At 42.7% G+C, this 16,513-nt stretch overlaps 2 protein-coding genes across 5 annotated transcripts in view; both read left to right on the top strand.

Moving 5' to 3' along the window:
• Positions 1–2,739: 2,739 nt before the first annotated feature.
• LOC139346627 (zinc finger protein 709-like) lies at positions 2,740–4,324 on the top strand. The gene has a single exon (XM_070985798.1). It carries the CDS (start codon positions 2,745–2,747, stop codon positions 3,612–3,614), a length of 870 nt encoding a protein of 289 aa, XP_070841899.1. The 5' UTR covers positions 2,740–2,744; the 3' UTR covers positions 3,615–4,324.
• A 5,742-nt stretch (positions 4,325–10,066) lies between these two features.
• Positions 10,067–16,513, top strand: part of slc12a7b (solute carrier family 12 member 7b) — a 53,507-nt gene continuing 47,060 nt past the window's right edge. For all 4 annotated transcript variants that reach the window (XM_070985634.1, XM_070985633.1, XM_070985631.1 and 1 more), the window contains exon 1: positions 10,067–10,398. In XM_070985634.1, coding sequence (XP_070841735.1) covers positions 10,167–10,398 — 232 coding nt within the window. In that variant the 5' untranslated portion in view covers positions 10,067–10,166. The remainder of the gene's footprint in view (positions 10,399–16,513) is intronic.

The following is a 16,513-nucleotide window of genomic DNA, read 5'->3' as shown; positions in this document are numbered from 1 at the left end:
ATATTTGAACCCCACCTAAAGAATTCAAGAGGAAGCCTTGACTGTGTCTATAAAAGAAGTGTGACTGTTGGAAACAGTGCAGTGCTTCTAACTGGATTTTTAGAGTGGAATTCAATATTCCTTTATTGGTCCCACAAGAGGAAATTCCAGTTTACAGCAGCACCAATAAAGTGGATAGAGTAAGAACAATAAGTATACACAAAAGAGTGGAATAAAAATAAACATCTGAAGAGATTATAAATTGTATTTGCAGACTGTTATGTACAGGTTGGATTGCACAGATAATTTACAGATTACTTGGAACAGTTTTTGTTGTGCAGCCTGACAGCTGCAGGAAGGAATGACCTGCGATACCGCTCCTTCACACACTTTGGATGTAGCATCCTGTCACTGATGGAGCTCCTCAGGGCAGTGAGTGTGTGTTGGAGGGGGTGGGAGTCATTGACTGTTATGGAGGACAGCTTGGCTGTCATCCTCCTCTCCCCCATCACCTCCACCAGTTCCAGAGGGCATCCCAGGACAGAGTTGCCTTCCTAATGAGTTTGTCCAGCCTCTTCCTGTCAGCTGCTGTGATGCTGCTCCCCCAGCAGACTACTCCATAGAACAAGGCAGAGGCCACAACAGGAGTGTCCCACGCACCCCAAAAGACCTCAGCCTCCTGAGCAGATAGTCTGCTCTGTCCTTTTTTATAAAGTGCAGTGGTGTTATGAGTCCAATCCAGTTTGTTGTTCAGATGAACACCCAGGTACTTAAAAGATGTCACCATATCAATGTCCCTTCCCTGGATGTTCACTGATGATAGGGGAGAGTGCGGGTGCACAACCAGCTCCTTGGTTTTTCCAGCATGAAGCAGGAGGTGGTTCTGCTGACACCAGGAGGCTCAGATGAATGTAGAGTTGGTCTGAAGTGTCTAAGATGAAAAAGGAGAAAGCTGCTGACAGGAAATGTGGGCTCATAGGGTGCGATAGCATCATTTTTTAAGAAAGGAGAATGTGTATATAATGGGAGAGCTGAAATTCAAGGTTACTGATAATTGGCAATACTCATTCCCTAGTGGTACACATTTCCTGGAAAATAATTTTACAGTGCCAGCTTTTATTCTCAAGGTCAGTCCTATTCTGAAGTGCCTTCTGATTAAGGACAGATTTCATTTTAAGTTTAGGACATTTGCTGCTGGACTTCATGGCACAGCAGCATGTCATTGCTACTGCTTTGGAAAGTTTCACATCCTGTTATTCTCACTTTATTGTCAGACACCTAAGATATTGTGATAAAGTCATTTTTTTTATTATGTTGTTTGAATTACTTTCCCATATATTCATTGTGGGATTCTGCTCAAAAAAGAACGTTAGGCCGGTTCGCTTTGTCACGTGACCGTCGTGACGTACGGTGGGCGGAAGTGGTGACAGGAGAGTAAACAGGTAAAATGTCGCTGTCTTTTCGCCTGTGCCGTAGTTAGTGCTTCATGATAGCACGCCGGCGTTAAGTTTCCACTTTTAATCTTGACAGGCTGACTGTATAAACGCAGCAGTTTCCTTCCAGCATCTTGCTGTTAACTCTGTTTCGTATTATCTTGGATGTGTGAAGCTAAGATGCTACTAGCGTTAGACATGAGACTGCGTGTTAGCAGTTGGATTTTCACTCAGCTGTTATAAACTTCCGGCTGTTTTCACTCAGCTGTGTTCAGACAATTTGCTCTTTTCCCTTCAAACAGTCCAATGACCCGAGAAGGCACAGGATGATTTTGATATTCCTCATTGTTACCTCAGATGTTTTATGCTAAGGGAGGCTGACATTGTGTATAGCTCTGCGTTCATGAAAACACTGCATCTTCAGTCCTGATTGAGTGAAACATTATGAAAGAAATAACCACATAAATAAACTGTGTAACATGTGTAAATGAACCAACAGTTTGTGAAATACTGATTATGAAACTTGATATCATAAAGTATTTCTTTAGTGAAGTGAAGATTATGAACGAACACTTTGATCAGTGTCTAAACCCAGCAGCTCAGGAGTTGTTAGCTGTTAATGTTAGCATTAGAGCATCAGCTGTGGGCTTCTTGAAGTTGTCAACCATCTGACAAGCATGTCTGATGGAGTATAGTGTCTTGTTAGCAAGCATACCAGCAATTAGCCTAAGAAAGGTTTGCATAGAATCATACCTTCCCTGTTCATAACTCCTCACTGAGAATAAGGTCAGCGTGGTCCTCCATCAAAAACATCCAACTGTCCTGCTGGCTGCATTATCTTGTCTGAGCATGTCAGGTTCAGCTCCGCCCATCTTGTTCATGTGAAGTCCTTTTCTGCCTGCAGAGAGTCAAATCTGTGCCAGACGCCGCTGAGTATGAGGGCTGAAATGCACAGAGCACAGGCGTCTTTTTAAATATCTGATCATACCAGAGGCAATGCAATGCAGCACGTAAATCAACTCAATGTGCGTCTGTGATCCTTTAGTTAAAAGTTCATTAAGTGCTTGTTAATATAGCCTACTCTTCTAAATCCTCCATAACCAACTGTAGTATTGCTTGGCAAAACTCAGTGTGTACACAGTGAAGCTGGCTGGAAACTACATGCTGCAAAGAGTCTGTGGAGCAGGTCCAAAACCCTCCTCTGCCCGCCTATGTGACGCGGACATTATGGATACTGAATGACTAGCAGCAGTTTCCAGCCCCACTGATCTTATTTCCTCTGTCTCTGTGGTTTTCTCAGGTGACACAGACAGGATTGGTGTTTCATTCGGCATGGATTCACTCACACTGCAGAGAAACTACCAGTGCGAACAATGTGGCAGCAGTTTTAGCCAACTCAGTCCATACAAGCTGCACCTGCTTACCCACGCAGAAGAAACACCGTACGGCTGCAACCAATGCGGGAGACGTTTCAGCAACCAGAGCTCATACGGAAAACACCTGTGTAACCGTAATGGACCGTACCAATGTGATGACTGTGAAAGGAGTTTCACTTACTTATGTCATTACAAGAGACACCTGCTTGTCCACACAGGAGAGAAACCATACCAGTGCGACCAATGTGGAAACAGTTTCAGTTTGTTGAGTAGCTACAAGGACCACCAGCGCGTCCACACTGGAGAAAAGCCATACCAGTGTGAACACTGTGACAAGGATTTTAGCCGCTTAAGTAATTACAAGACGCACCTGCGAGTCCACACTGGAGAGAAGCCACACCGGTGTGAACTATGTGGGAAGAGCTTCCGTTTCTTAAGTGATTACAAGAGACATCTGCGAGTCCACACGGGAGAGAAGCCATACCAGTGTGAACAGTGTGGGAAGAGCTTCAGTTGCGCAAGTCACTACAAGAGACACCTGCTTGTTCACACGGGAGAGAAACCATACCAGTGTGACCACTGCGGAAAACAGTTTACTGAGTCCAGTGATCACAACAGACACCTGCGCACCCACACTGGTGATAAACCATATCAGTGTGAACAGTGTGGAAAGAGGTACACTCATTTAAGTAGCTACAATCAGCACATGCGCTGCCACACTGGGGAGAAACCATACTGGTGTTCTCGATGTAAAAGATTATTCGCTTGGCCAAAATCCTTGAAGGTGCATCGCTGTGTTGATGTGGATGAAGAGAGCTTTGGCTGAGTGGAGGAGTGAAGGAGTTTCTTTTCCCAGCTCACAGAATGGTGGCGGAGTCCGCCACTCCCATGCTGGATTCTGATCGCCTGCCAAAGAGATTTGCGGGAAGCTGTTTGTTACAGAGGTCGACTGATTACCCAAGAGAGGATGGCTGCAACAACAGGTGGATCGAAATCCAAGCCATTCCACGTCGCACTCCCCCGAAAGGCCTGGAGAAGTTCCTTTGTCTTGACTGGATATGCAGCGTTTTCTGTTGCATTTGTTTTGACATTCTGCAACATATTTTGGACTTTCATATGTGTTTTTGAAGCTGCTGCATGTTTCCCGTAAAGGAAGTCTTTTGGGCCATTGCAGTGTGTTTGTCCTTGTCGGCCACTGTAGGTTAATGACCCCGAAATCATCAATGGACTACCTCACGAGGTGCAAGCTGAAAGTTTTGCCCTGGCCCTCACAGTCCCCCTGACCTAAACATCATGACAAACATGTGGAGAGACCTCAACACAGCAGTGCATGTGAGACGGCCCAAGAATCTCTCAGAACTAGAGGCCCTTTGCAGGAGGATATGGGAATGATGTGACTTGTGGATTTTCTCTGAGACATCCCCCTTTCATCCCTTTTCTTCTCCTTAAAACTTAAGAACTTTTTGTTCACTCTTTGGTATGAACATGTAATGTGAACTTGTAATACATTGTAAAACATTAAATTGCAATTCAAATACTGGCCCACTGCATATTGAATTGTTTTTTTATAAGCGCAAATAAATAGAAATTGAAAGCCTTTATTGTCATCACAGAATACTGAGAAATTAAGAACACTCCTCCTAATCAGTGCAATAAAAAGACACAAGGAAATGTAATATAATAATACAAATATATAATAATATAATATTAATTCAAACTTTTTTTAATTTGTTAAGAGCACACTATGTTTATCTTAATAATGTAGCTGTATTCAGTCACACCCCTCAGGTGTGAGGTTAAGAAGCAGTGTCCCACTACAATCCACTAGAGGGCGTCACTACACCACAAATGACCTGTCGTGGTTTGAACTCTCATGTGTTTGCCACACCCTTAGGGTGATTTGTACCAAAGTTGACATGCCGAATCTGGAGACCATCGTGGTTGGGCTTAACAAATATGGAGAAACCTGAAAAATAAATGCTGTAACACCCGCTTTTGTTGTATTTCCACCAGATTTAACAGGATGTGTTCATGTTTTTTTCTAAAGATAACTCTGAAAATAAAAGAAAGCCGAGTCATGTGACCTTTTAAAGTACAAGATCAAAAGAAATGTTCACATATTTCATGTGTTTGTGGTGAAAAAAAAATGGGTGTGGCCTGTATTGTGATGCTGAGCTTGATTTAAGGTACATGCATAAAATATTTACACAAAACAAAAACGGGCTTGTATTTTTAACCACGCCTGTGGTTGACCTGGGTCATATATTTTTTACATCGAGCTTGAACAATCTCATACCCACCCTGAAAAAATTTGGCCTTTGTCACTGTCTACATCTATTTTACCATTTGGTCTGCATCAGGGCAGATCTGTGATCTGGGATAATTTTAACTGCCTGGCTGTCACTGACTCAGCTGCACATTGTGCAGACATTACCGTCACACACAACGTGACTTTAGACACAAGTCCAGATGTAAAGCACACTCATATTCTCCGACAGACACACACACACACAGACACACACACACACACACCTCTGTCCCTCACGGATAGTGCAGCCCCTGGGACCTCATTACAGTGTGCCATCTGCATGCAGACAAAAACAATAATGTCTCCTACCTCTTCTATAGTCCCTGCTACTCCATCTGCAATCCCCTGCGGGCAATGTTTTCCACCACACTGCCTTTAATTCACAATCATAGCTGTTATACACAAATACATTTTGCAGGCTTCAACTGCTTTAACATGCAATGCCCATTTAATAATAAATGACTGCATACATGAAGAAATCCTTACAGCATGCAATACATTATTTATTAACTCCTTAGAAATATTTTGAGGGCTGCAATTAATTATTGTTTTCATTATTAATTAATCTGCCAGGTTTTTCTGTATTAATCAATCAATTATTCAGTTTATGAAACATCAGAAAATAGTGAAAAATGGCCATCACATCCTTGGAAATCTGAATGTGAAGTCTTCAAATGTCTTGTTTTGTTTGACCAAACATCCAGCTCCTCTCATATGGACAGAAATGATATTTTATATGATTACGGCTGTGCCATATTTACCACTAGTTACAGAAGCCTCACAAGAGGAGTTTTGATTATTCACAATATCAACAGAATAAAAAAAGAAGCTTCAAAATGTCCTTATATATGCTGACAACTGCAGTACAGTGTTGCAACGCATGTATTAATTGTTTATATACTGCTTATAACTTAAGTAATTGGACTTAACGATTACTTTTATTGTATTATTATATTTCTGTTTTTTAGACTTGAAAAGGTTTAATAAATGACAGAGTTGTACCATGTCTTCATCAGGCACAGGAGCAGGTTACTCTCTAAATGATCACATGACAATCATTAAATTAGAGTTTTTACCCAGCAGACAAAATGTGATCTGTTCTTAATTTTATTACGCACAACAAAGCAAAGCAATGAAATGTAACATTCATGTTAAAGGGTATGAAGCCGTTCGAGTGCTGGGTGGAGGTGTGGCAGCTGTGCCCCTGCTCCTCGCAGCATCACCTCTGTACACTCTTACGTCACGTTCCCCGCTGACACTTGTTCAGACTGCAGAGCCGAGGATGCGCTGCTGATCACCCACTGCTGTCTGCTGCCAGAGGAGGAGCACAATGGCACAGCAGCGGGCGCCTATTTCAGAATAAAAGCATCCTTTTATGCTATAGCGCTGACCCATTTGCAGTCCAGTCATCAGTGGCTCCAGTAATTTCCCCAACACAGCTGGAGCAGACTTCAGGGGTCTGCCTTACTGTAAATGACTGCTGAGGAGTGCTGAGTTTAGCTGCCTGCAACTCCACATCTAGAAATCTGGAGGAGAGCAGTGAAGTAGTCACGAGCCTGAGCAGGTTGGATGACACAGTTATTTCTGAATAAACCATCTTAGATTTTCTGAGCTCTTAAAGCCAAATTTAACAGTAAATGCAGGAATTCCAGGGCAATGACAACGTGTAGGATTACACGCTCAACCATGTCACCATCCTGATTTTTCTCTCTTGACATCGAACAGAAAAGGCCGGGTCAAGAGGGTTAAATATATCTCACTCAAGCACTGTGACAACAACAACTTCACCACAGCAGCCAGTTGGTTCAGCTCCCCCCCGAGAGGACAGTCTCTGTGACAACAGAGCAGGTTGAGAGGAGACTGTTTGTAGACGGCTAATCCATATTTTGAGTGAGTTCAATCTAATCATGCGTGTTACAGTTAACTGCACAAACCAGCTCTTTTCTGTCACCCTGGGGAAAACTGAAATGACACACATCCTGATAATAATCAAGCCTGAGTTCAGTGATTTTTTTTCATCTGATGCAATGAAACAAATGTACAAAAACATTATTTCTAGAAACAGAAAAAAGTAAGATTGCCTTTGTTGCTGTAGAAGAATCTATAGAAGCCCATTTGTGCTTTGTGGAAAAGACAAAAAAAGATGAAAACATGAAAATGTAAACACCCATTATAAGTCAGAATTCCATATGAAATCACAGAAACTGCATTTCCAAACAGTCTCTCGTTGAGCAGAAGCAGAGTGTGGGAATATTTAGCTCTTAAACTTTATGTATTTATATGTAAGTATATTTAAATATCTATATTCAAACTTTAAATAGGGTCTGGGCTTGAATATGAGTTCCCCGACAATCTTACAGCTCACCAGTGGAAACACTGTCTGACGGCCTGTTGTGGCTCTGCTTGAGGAATTAACACGAAAAGTGAGCATGTCTGATGCTTTGGCATCAGATGGGATTCCTGCCATGACCAAAGAACAGACGAGGACCAGAGTATCAAAGCGATAAAGTCAACCTTAGTAAATAAGTGCTTGTATTTGGTTGAAAAAAAGGAGCATCAGTGCATCCTTTCATTTGTATCCTCTAACTTTTCATCATTTTTTCCATTTTCCCTGCTTAAATGGGCTTCCATAGTTGTCATTAGTTAAATCTCCAAACTTTCTTTTCTCCTTAGCTCATTCAGACCCACATAAGAGAATCTTAAATGAATGGCTGCTTTGACCACGTCAGGTCAGGCGCTTTACTTCCTCTAAGAAATCAGTTTAATCTGCCAGAGAACTGGATCTCCGTCCGTGCAGTGTGGCTGGGCAAAGATGAGGGTGGCACAAAGACAAACGCTGACATTTGTTCCCCTGAGCACTTGCAGCTGTGGCTGTGCTGTAAAGGCCACATCTGCCTGACTGTCTGACACCCAGCTTAAAAAGTAATCTGCACTTCATTTTGTCCAGTCTGTCTGAACTGAGGTGATGAGTTGAGCTCTGGATGAGTAAAACAACATGGACATGGGGGATTACAAGTTACTTTGTCAGCTCTGTATTTTTGTCTCACGTCCTGGGTGTGCTGGATCCGCCCTTCATGCATTCATCCAGTCAGACTGAAAAAAGAAAAGACAAGAGCATCTCCACAAAGACGTGTAAAGGAACATGATACGCATAAACAAAATGCCTTTGTCTGCAATGGCGCTTGTAAAGTGAACTTTGTGCTGTAAGGCACGTTCTGGTGGCTCGCCTGTCATTTTAATCAGCAGCTAAACTGAACTGACTTTAACACAGCCACCCCTCCACTTGCCCCCAACCCGCCCACCCCCCTGACCCCTCGGTCATCCAACTGTCCCGCCAGCTGTCTATTTTAGATGTCCACGCAATGCCAGGCAATTACTGTCTGAGTGGTCTCCTGGAGTTCATCCAAAATATTCTCTCCTCAGGAGTTTTGGATGGCTGAAAAGTAAATGGCAGACTATTTGACAAGCTTTCTGTGCAAGCTGAGATGCTTGAATGGGAAATGAAGGGGCCAGAGTCTATTAGTGAGAGCATATGGCTTTAGAAACTGAGTGTTGAAGCCCTTGGCAATGATAAACTGTACATGATTAAGAAATACATTGTTTATCCGCTGTATTGAATGAATGAATTCCAAATATGTATATTTTTTAATATGAAACTATATGACTAGATAGCTGGTATGTGTCACCTACATCCACACATGGATAACGAAATCATGGGCCCCTCGTCTGTCACCTTCTGACTCGGTCGTTGTGTGGCACTAATGTGTGGGTTACATTTGCCTGGGATGTTGTTTTATCTCATAAAAACAACAGTCGTGATGTCTAAAGAGCCAGAAGGCTTTACGCTGTCTGTATTTTACCTTGAATCCACTGGTAAGGGTGAGTCTCACAGGGAGCACAACCACCACAGGCCTCAGTGTGACCTCTGACCTGAGATTTCCATGCATCATGAGCTATTTTTTATGGTGTGTTCAAGGAAGCAACCTGTTGCTGTTTACAAAGCTGCTGCTTATCTAACCTCTGTGAAAGGACTTCATTTTCAAGCCTCTTTGTTTGTCTGTCACAGTGACTTCTGAACAGATTCCCCTTGAAATTGGTGAACAGATGCCCAAGGAACAGTTCTTTCATTTGGGGTGGTGATCTTGAGCTGGGATTTCCACCACCAGATCATCATGTGTTTTTGACACCAATAGAGAAAGACACTTCAAAGCAGATGTTGTGATGACAGGAAAAGCTTGAATACAGGAGATACTGTGTGCTGTTGCTCTGTGCATTCTTGGAAACTGTACTTTCAAGTGTGTCAAACTGAAAAAGCTCAAATTTTGGAGTTTTGAGATCAGTAACTGTGGGCTATGGATCAAAAACTGCCGGGACACATTAGAGGTCATGCCATACTGAGGTATTGACAAACCATTTATTCCAAGCTGTAACATACCAAAGTTATTATGGCGAGGTGTTGGCAAATGATTAAACCATCACTGCTTTTTAAATTAGAATGATTTATTGAGGCAGGCTATTGATAGTGGAGGATGTGCAGGGTGAGTGTTAATTGCCTCGTCATTTTGAGACCAGTAAAGAAGCTTGTAATGAGTTTGACATGCCAGTGCATGTGCTCCACTGTGACAGCAAGGTACTGTATGCACTTTCTGCTAAGCTGCATTGTTTTGCAGGCCGGACTTCCTCACTTTTAAAGGAATAAAGCAACAATGAATGTATTGCACATATACGTTGTCATAAATCACAGAGTTTGAATTGTGTGTGTGTGGGGGGGTATTATTAAATTGATGCAAATTTTAGTACTCGCTTATTCCACAATTAGCACATTTCAACCACTCTGATTTGCTCATGGCGGTGATTGACGGCGCTCATTGGCTCTGTAAACCAATGAGCGAAGGCCTAGGGCGGGCACATCTGTACTGTAATCAATCCTCTGATCAGCCCGTGAGCGTGCGTCCCTCTGTACACTGTCCTGTGTGTTCGCCCTCCTCGCGCGTGAACCGCAGAGGTAAGCTGGACGGTGTCTTTTTCCTCCAGTAAAAGTGCCACAAGTGGAGGAGAAGAAGGGGGGACATGAGCGAAAGATTTGTGGTAGTCCCGGTTGACGGAGGAGTTGGGGTCGCCGGGGAAGGGGAGCACTTGGACGCGGTTGTCGCTGACCCGACCCCGGACGCCGGCGGCAGCTGCAGCAGCGCCGGAGGAACAGAAGAGGAAAAGGAGGCGGGGGAGGACTCCGTGTTCGAGCCGCAGGACCCCAACGCTGTGGTGCCTATCCTGGAGTACAACAGGGAGCCCAACAAATACGGTAAGAGACAGCTGCCCCCTCCAAACTCCTTGTCCCACTTCTTATCTCATCTCTCTATTAGAGGATTAACGTTAACGTTAGCCGTCGCATTTCACCTTGTCTGCGCTCCTGTCGGTGTGTAATGTTCGGCTAATGAAGCCGGGCTGCGAGAGAGTAATGTTACACACACACTATGTTTAAAAGAGTCGCGAAAAGTTTTCCACACTGCTGTTTGGTGAAGTTATTGTGATGTGACATTGTCATTTGTCAGCAAACTGTCCACTCAGCAGACTGACGGGTCATATTTTGAATGCTCTGGAAGATTTTGCTTTTTTAAACTTTCGATAAAAGTGAACAAATGTGCATATTTTGTTTCATCTCAGTGAAGACGCCTTAATAAGCTAACTGTTTTTGGACCTCCTGCACATTCCCCCCTCTCTAACTTAAATGAACTGCAGTTTATTCTGTTATCATTAAAGCACAGGTGATGGGACTGGGATTTGGCACTTGTACCTTTTGAAAAAAGAGAGTACCCAGTTTCAGTGACAACAATAGAGATCACAAAATAAGCCTTGAGGTAGGCTCATTACTAAGCACTACAGTGATCCTTGAGGACAGTAAGGTGTGTCTATTAGCTCCCCATGGGCTTTTATGACTAAAGGAAGATTGAACTTTCTGACCTGATATTTGTGTGTTTTCCTTTGAAAATCCACTGCAGGCTTAACGTGACTGATTTCTCATATTGAATATGTCCTCCAGCTCAACCATCATTTGGCTGCAGTATTTATTCTTGAGCTCACAAACAAGGTGCCTCTATAGCAACAGGTGAGGGTTGCTGGAGTGATCAGCTGGCTCACTGGGCCAGGGAGCATGCTAGATGTTTTCGTCTCTGTGGTGTGTATTGATTGGTTAGACTGTGCCGAGCAGCTAAAATGGGTCACTATTTGTGGTTTCTTGTGAATGAGTGTGGGTCAGTACTTTCCACTTCTGCTACTGACTGATCAAATGTGGATGAAAATGTTGGAAAGGCTGCACTGGTGATTATTGTGGTACCGGTGAGGAAACACGGGGACAAAGAGAAGAGTGTTGCTTTGACGCAGGGTGTTATGTTAGGTCCATCAGAAAATGTCTGCTGGCCTCGGGCCATTACGAGCTGCCAGGCAGGTACCAAGTCCTCTTCTGGCCCAAATGCAGCGACTGATGGTGATTAGAGGAAAGAAATGGTATGAGTACTAACGTGTTCCATTTCTTTTGTGTTGACATGGAACAATATTTGACGAGATTAGATAAAATAAAGGTTATAAGTCAGTGCTGCTTGTGATTGTGTAAAAAGGTGCTTTGATATCTGAACTCCATGGCTTATGATTGTGGATTTCAATTATTCAGACACTGCTGGTCTGTATATAAATATAAATATATAAAAATGCAGTCCGTGTATTTTCATCTGTACTTGATTTAGAGCTGCAGAGCCATGAAACTGCCCTCCACATCATTTCCTCCTCTATTATAAGGACAGCTTGCTACCTGTATACTCCGTTTTAATGCATCAGTTGAATTTCATCCTAAATCAGATTAAATTCCTACTATGAAGATTGGTGTGCACGTGCACCCATTCGTGTGTGTTTGCAGTGTCACAGCCTTTGCCCTGCATTCACTGTCAGCTGCACAAGGACAGATTATATATTGTCTCCCGAGCATTCTGTGCATGATTCTGAAGACGATTGGACCCCCTCTGAGGACACACACTCAGCTGGGTGGTGGCACAATGAGAGAGTGCGTCATTGTCATATGATTAGAATTCACTGTTAGGATACACAAAGTTATTAAATCATCCCTGGGGGACATGTGTCCCCTCTGTTTGACCCAACCTAACTATTGAGGAGTTGTCCATGCATGTCCTCCTCAAAGGATGAGAATTGCTCGTTTCATCTGTTTTATTTCACAGTAAATTTAATATTTTTGTGGTTTTGACTGTTGAAAATTGGTATTTAGTTCTTTTTTTTGACATTTCATAAACTAAACAATAAATGATTAGAAGACCAAATCTTATAATTATGTATTGATCCTTTGAAGTCCAGGACAAGCAAGTCGAAAACCATTTCCTCATTTCCTTCCTCTGTTGCAGTCTTTGTATTGCAATCAATATATGGCTGACAGCGGGGGATACCTGCTTGATTTGCTGTAATCTGTTTACTGATAGGCTACTGGATGCTCCCGCTAAATTAAATTCCAGGATGATGAAGTTGATAACCGTAGCAGATAATGAGTCTAGACCATTTTTAGATAATGGATGGCCAGGCATTTTCCATTACAGAGACTCCACCTATTAGTGTATTTAGTAACACAGAGCAGCGTCTGTGTACCCGCAGGCTCGCCGTCGTTCTTTCACTTTCTGATCATGACAAGTCGCTAAAGGTTCTGGATAAAGCACGCTGCTTGTTGCCAGTTTTCTAAAACACACAGAAAGAAGGTCACTGATAAACAGTTTACTTTTCGACTGTGTGTTCAGATTTTTGTTTTTCGTAGTGGCTACAGGGGTGTTGGGGTTGAGGCTCCATCAGGACTTTAGAATGCGTTATGTGATCAAACACAATATTAATGTATTTCAAATGAGATCTGAACTGTGAAATTGCCTTATTTTTCTCACTGAGATTGCAAAAGAAATGTTTAAGTGGAGATGAAGTAACAGACATTGTAAAGAGGAAGTGGAAATTATAGAAGATACTGCTGGCTGAGTGATAGTAGCTGTTTGTTTCGCTGGCATGCCCTGAAGGCTCTCAGGCGATCTAGAAATGTGCTTTTTGCCTGTTCCTTGTTCAGCCTGCGTGAAGCAAAGATGTACCCTCCTGCTTGCCTCTGATACGCAGGCTGACTAAGATTACATTTGGATTTATGAGAGATTAAGCAGGAGGTGAAAGACAGATGAGTTTCTACAGGGATGAGGGTCTCCAAAAGGTGTCAGATGTAAGCTTGATGCGACAGTACACATGGTCCCTCTGTCTCTCTGACAGTTCACAGATCTTTGGCGTAGGGAAACATTGTCGAGGCTTGTTGCTGAACAGAAGGCTTCATTCTCATGCTACCTGTTGCAACTGAGGCTCTTTGCAGTAACACATGCTTCCTCTGCTCAGTGCTATTGCAGTGATGTTGCGATTTTCTCTGTTTGGGTGGAGAGACTCTTTGTGGAGATTTAGAGAAAGAGATGCATATATGTAGGAGCAGAGTCAGGCAGCTGTTTAAAATCTGTCTTTGGATGCCACAACCTTTTATTGATTTGCACCTATTAGAATCAGTTCAGTCATCATGTGCAGCGCAACTCAACTGTTGAATAATCTTCTCTGTGGCTGAGAAGACAACCCTGATGATGCCAGAGAGGTTATTTTAGCCTGAGTTTAGAGATTTTTAATAGAAAGGCTGCGTCAAGGTCTGCAGGTCTCTTGATGTTTATACAGCATGCGTGTGTGTGTTTGAATGTCTGTGATGTTTGCTTAGTTTTTCCTACACTTTGCCTCTGGATGTACTTCGAAAACAGAAAACTGTTGCATGCGAAGGACACTTTAGAGAAAAGGGCTATTTTTCAGGTGGAGCACGAAGTTACATGATAAATACAGTACAGATACTGTTGTGGGGCCATTATGAATGGGTTAGGGTTAGTAAATGAGTATGAGTCTTCAGAATGAGCTCACCACACAGCATTATGTTTGCATGCATGCGTGTGCATTCATGTTTAAAGAGGCATGCACCTTGGGCTATCATGTGCTGCCCTCTGCTTTATTTGGAGCCCAGCAGTCAGCACATGGACACCAACTGGGCCCTGGCGTCCACTATATCTGCTCCTGCTCCTGTGTGGCCTCCCAGTCCGCCGCCTCCCCTGCCGGTCCTGTGTGGGATGTTTGTCCCAGTTGCTCCTTATTTACACGCAACACTCAGGAGAAGGGGAGTGTCTCTCACCGGAGAGACTGAAGGGTTGTCTCGTGGGAAATGCGCACGGATATGGTTTAGCCTTTTAGTTTGTCACTTGTTTTTGAAGGTCAGCAGTGGTGTCACAACCATCAATACCAGTTTAACAGTATACTTACATCATGACAATACACGTTTGACCTCTCTGACCTTGGGCAAAAACGTGACAGTCAGCTCAGTGTCAGTGTCAATTTCAGCTGTAAATACACCTCTACTCAATCCTGACCTGAAGGCATATTAGGGACACATCTTTCTTGTTTTATGATTCTTACATCATCATAGTCACAACATAATCCTGCGTTATCCACATGAGCAGTTGAACGTCTTCCGTTGTATGCACCTGTATTAACTCATTTACTGGTTCTTTTCCTTTGACAATTTAAGCATATGAATATTACATTCACATTCCACATATCACTGAAAGAATTCCAAAACTGTGTCCATGTTGCCAGCTCCTGTAGTGGCTCTTCAGTGACTGTTTTGCGTAGCTATCAGTACCTTTAAAAATAACCCACGTTGTCCTTGTGAAGTCATGACACACTATACAGCTTGTAAATACAGAATATGATGATCTGAGATCTGGGGGGGTGGTCTTATTCAGAGCTTTACTGTGCCGTCTCTGCTTCCTTTGTCCCTTTGCTGGCAGAAACTGGGTTTGACACAATGCTACAGCTGTCAACAAGATATGGATGGCATGCAAGCACAGTCCAGAGTTTTATGTTATGGCAGCCATGTGGAAATGTTCAGCGGCAAGCTTGAAATGTAGTCCGACCTGGAGTTGTAAGGCCCAGACTGGTTTCTGTGTTTGGGAGTTTAAAAGATCTGATAATGATATATTGACATAGTATGTATGAAACATAAGCAACAGTTTTGATACAGACAATTTAGATTTTTTTCAAGATTTGTGACCAAGATACATACTTAAGTGGGTCATTTTACAGTATAATATATTGCCAGTGTGACAGATGATCTGGGCACACTGGTTAGTGACTTTGAATTCAAACACAGAGGCTGGCAAAAAACGTCCATAAATATGTTATTGCTCCTAGTAAATAGTATATAGTTTCAAAGTATGCAGTAGTTTTGAACCAAGGCCGTAAATATTTGGATTAAGTGGCTGCAGCTGTTCTTGCAATGTGTCAGATACATAGTTACTCAACGTTTAAGTAAATATATTTATTGGATGGGACTCAGTATTGGCAGGTGACCAATATTAAAGAGCTAGGATCAGAGCAAAAAAACTGCATTGGGACATCCCTAAATAGTATTATTGCACGCAATCTCTAATGCTAATCAATGCACCGGATTTACTGGATATGAAAACACAACTGTAGTCAACCTGAAATCCGGTTCTTATCTCTTCTTATGCTGTGCACATAAAAGTGCCACTGGTGTTTATTGCAGACACACAATGCATGCAGTCACATTGATAACGGAAACAATTTTCCAGCAGCTGAAAACCGCTAACCAGACATTGAGCAGACGTTGTGGGAAAAACCACAGAACATGTTTGACTCTGGAAGTTCTCTACATTTGGTGTTGGTAGTCATGGGGTTTTCCAGTTCTTGGTCAGCAGAATGTGTGAGGCTAAGTAAGGCATTTACTTTGAGTCATTTTGGCCTTTGCTAGTGCAGTTAATGCTGTTGTTGGATGAAATAAAGCCAAATGAGGCACGTGGAGAGCAAAATGTACCTCTTGAAACGACATGAGGAGCTGGCAAAGAAATCTTTTGACACATACTCCATTGAAAACAGTACAAAGACAATATAATATTTTACCTCATCAGCTTCATTGATTTTTGGGACAGGAGCAACAAAAGACTGGGGAAGTTGTGGAATGCTCCAGAAGCACCTGTTAGGAACAGGTTATGATGGATGGATGGATGGATGGATGGATGGATGGAGTGAGGTTCACCACTTTGTCAGTTAGAGTTAAATCAACACCTTTTCTGTTACTGTCCCAACAAAAATAAGCATTAATAATGTTTAGGTGTTCGGATTATTGTGTCCACCTGTCAGAGAGAAAACGCTTGGTACAGTAAGAGCTGCTTGGTAGTGGCGTGGGTGGATATCAGATGTCAGAAATGTGTAGGGAGACATTTGAGTATCATGTTCTGCTGCTTGTTCAGAATGAGGAACCTACGGCTAACCTTCTTAACCCCACCCCGTCACCAGCA

Source organism: Chaetodon trifascialis, chromosome 18, assembly GCF_039877785.1.
Source record: "Chaetodon trifascialis isolate fChaTrf1 chromosome 18, fChaTrf1.hap1, whole genome shotgun sequence".
NCBI classification, from domain to species: Eukaryota; Metazoa; Chordata; class Actinopteri; order Chaetodontiformes; family Chaetodontidae; genus Chaetodon; species Chaetodon trifascialis.
Note: the sequence above shows the minus strand (reverse complement) of the source record. Positions and strands in the feature narration are given on the sequence as shown.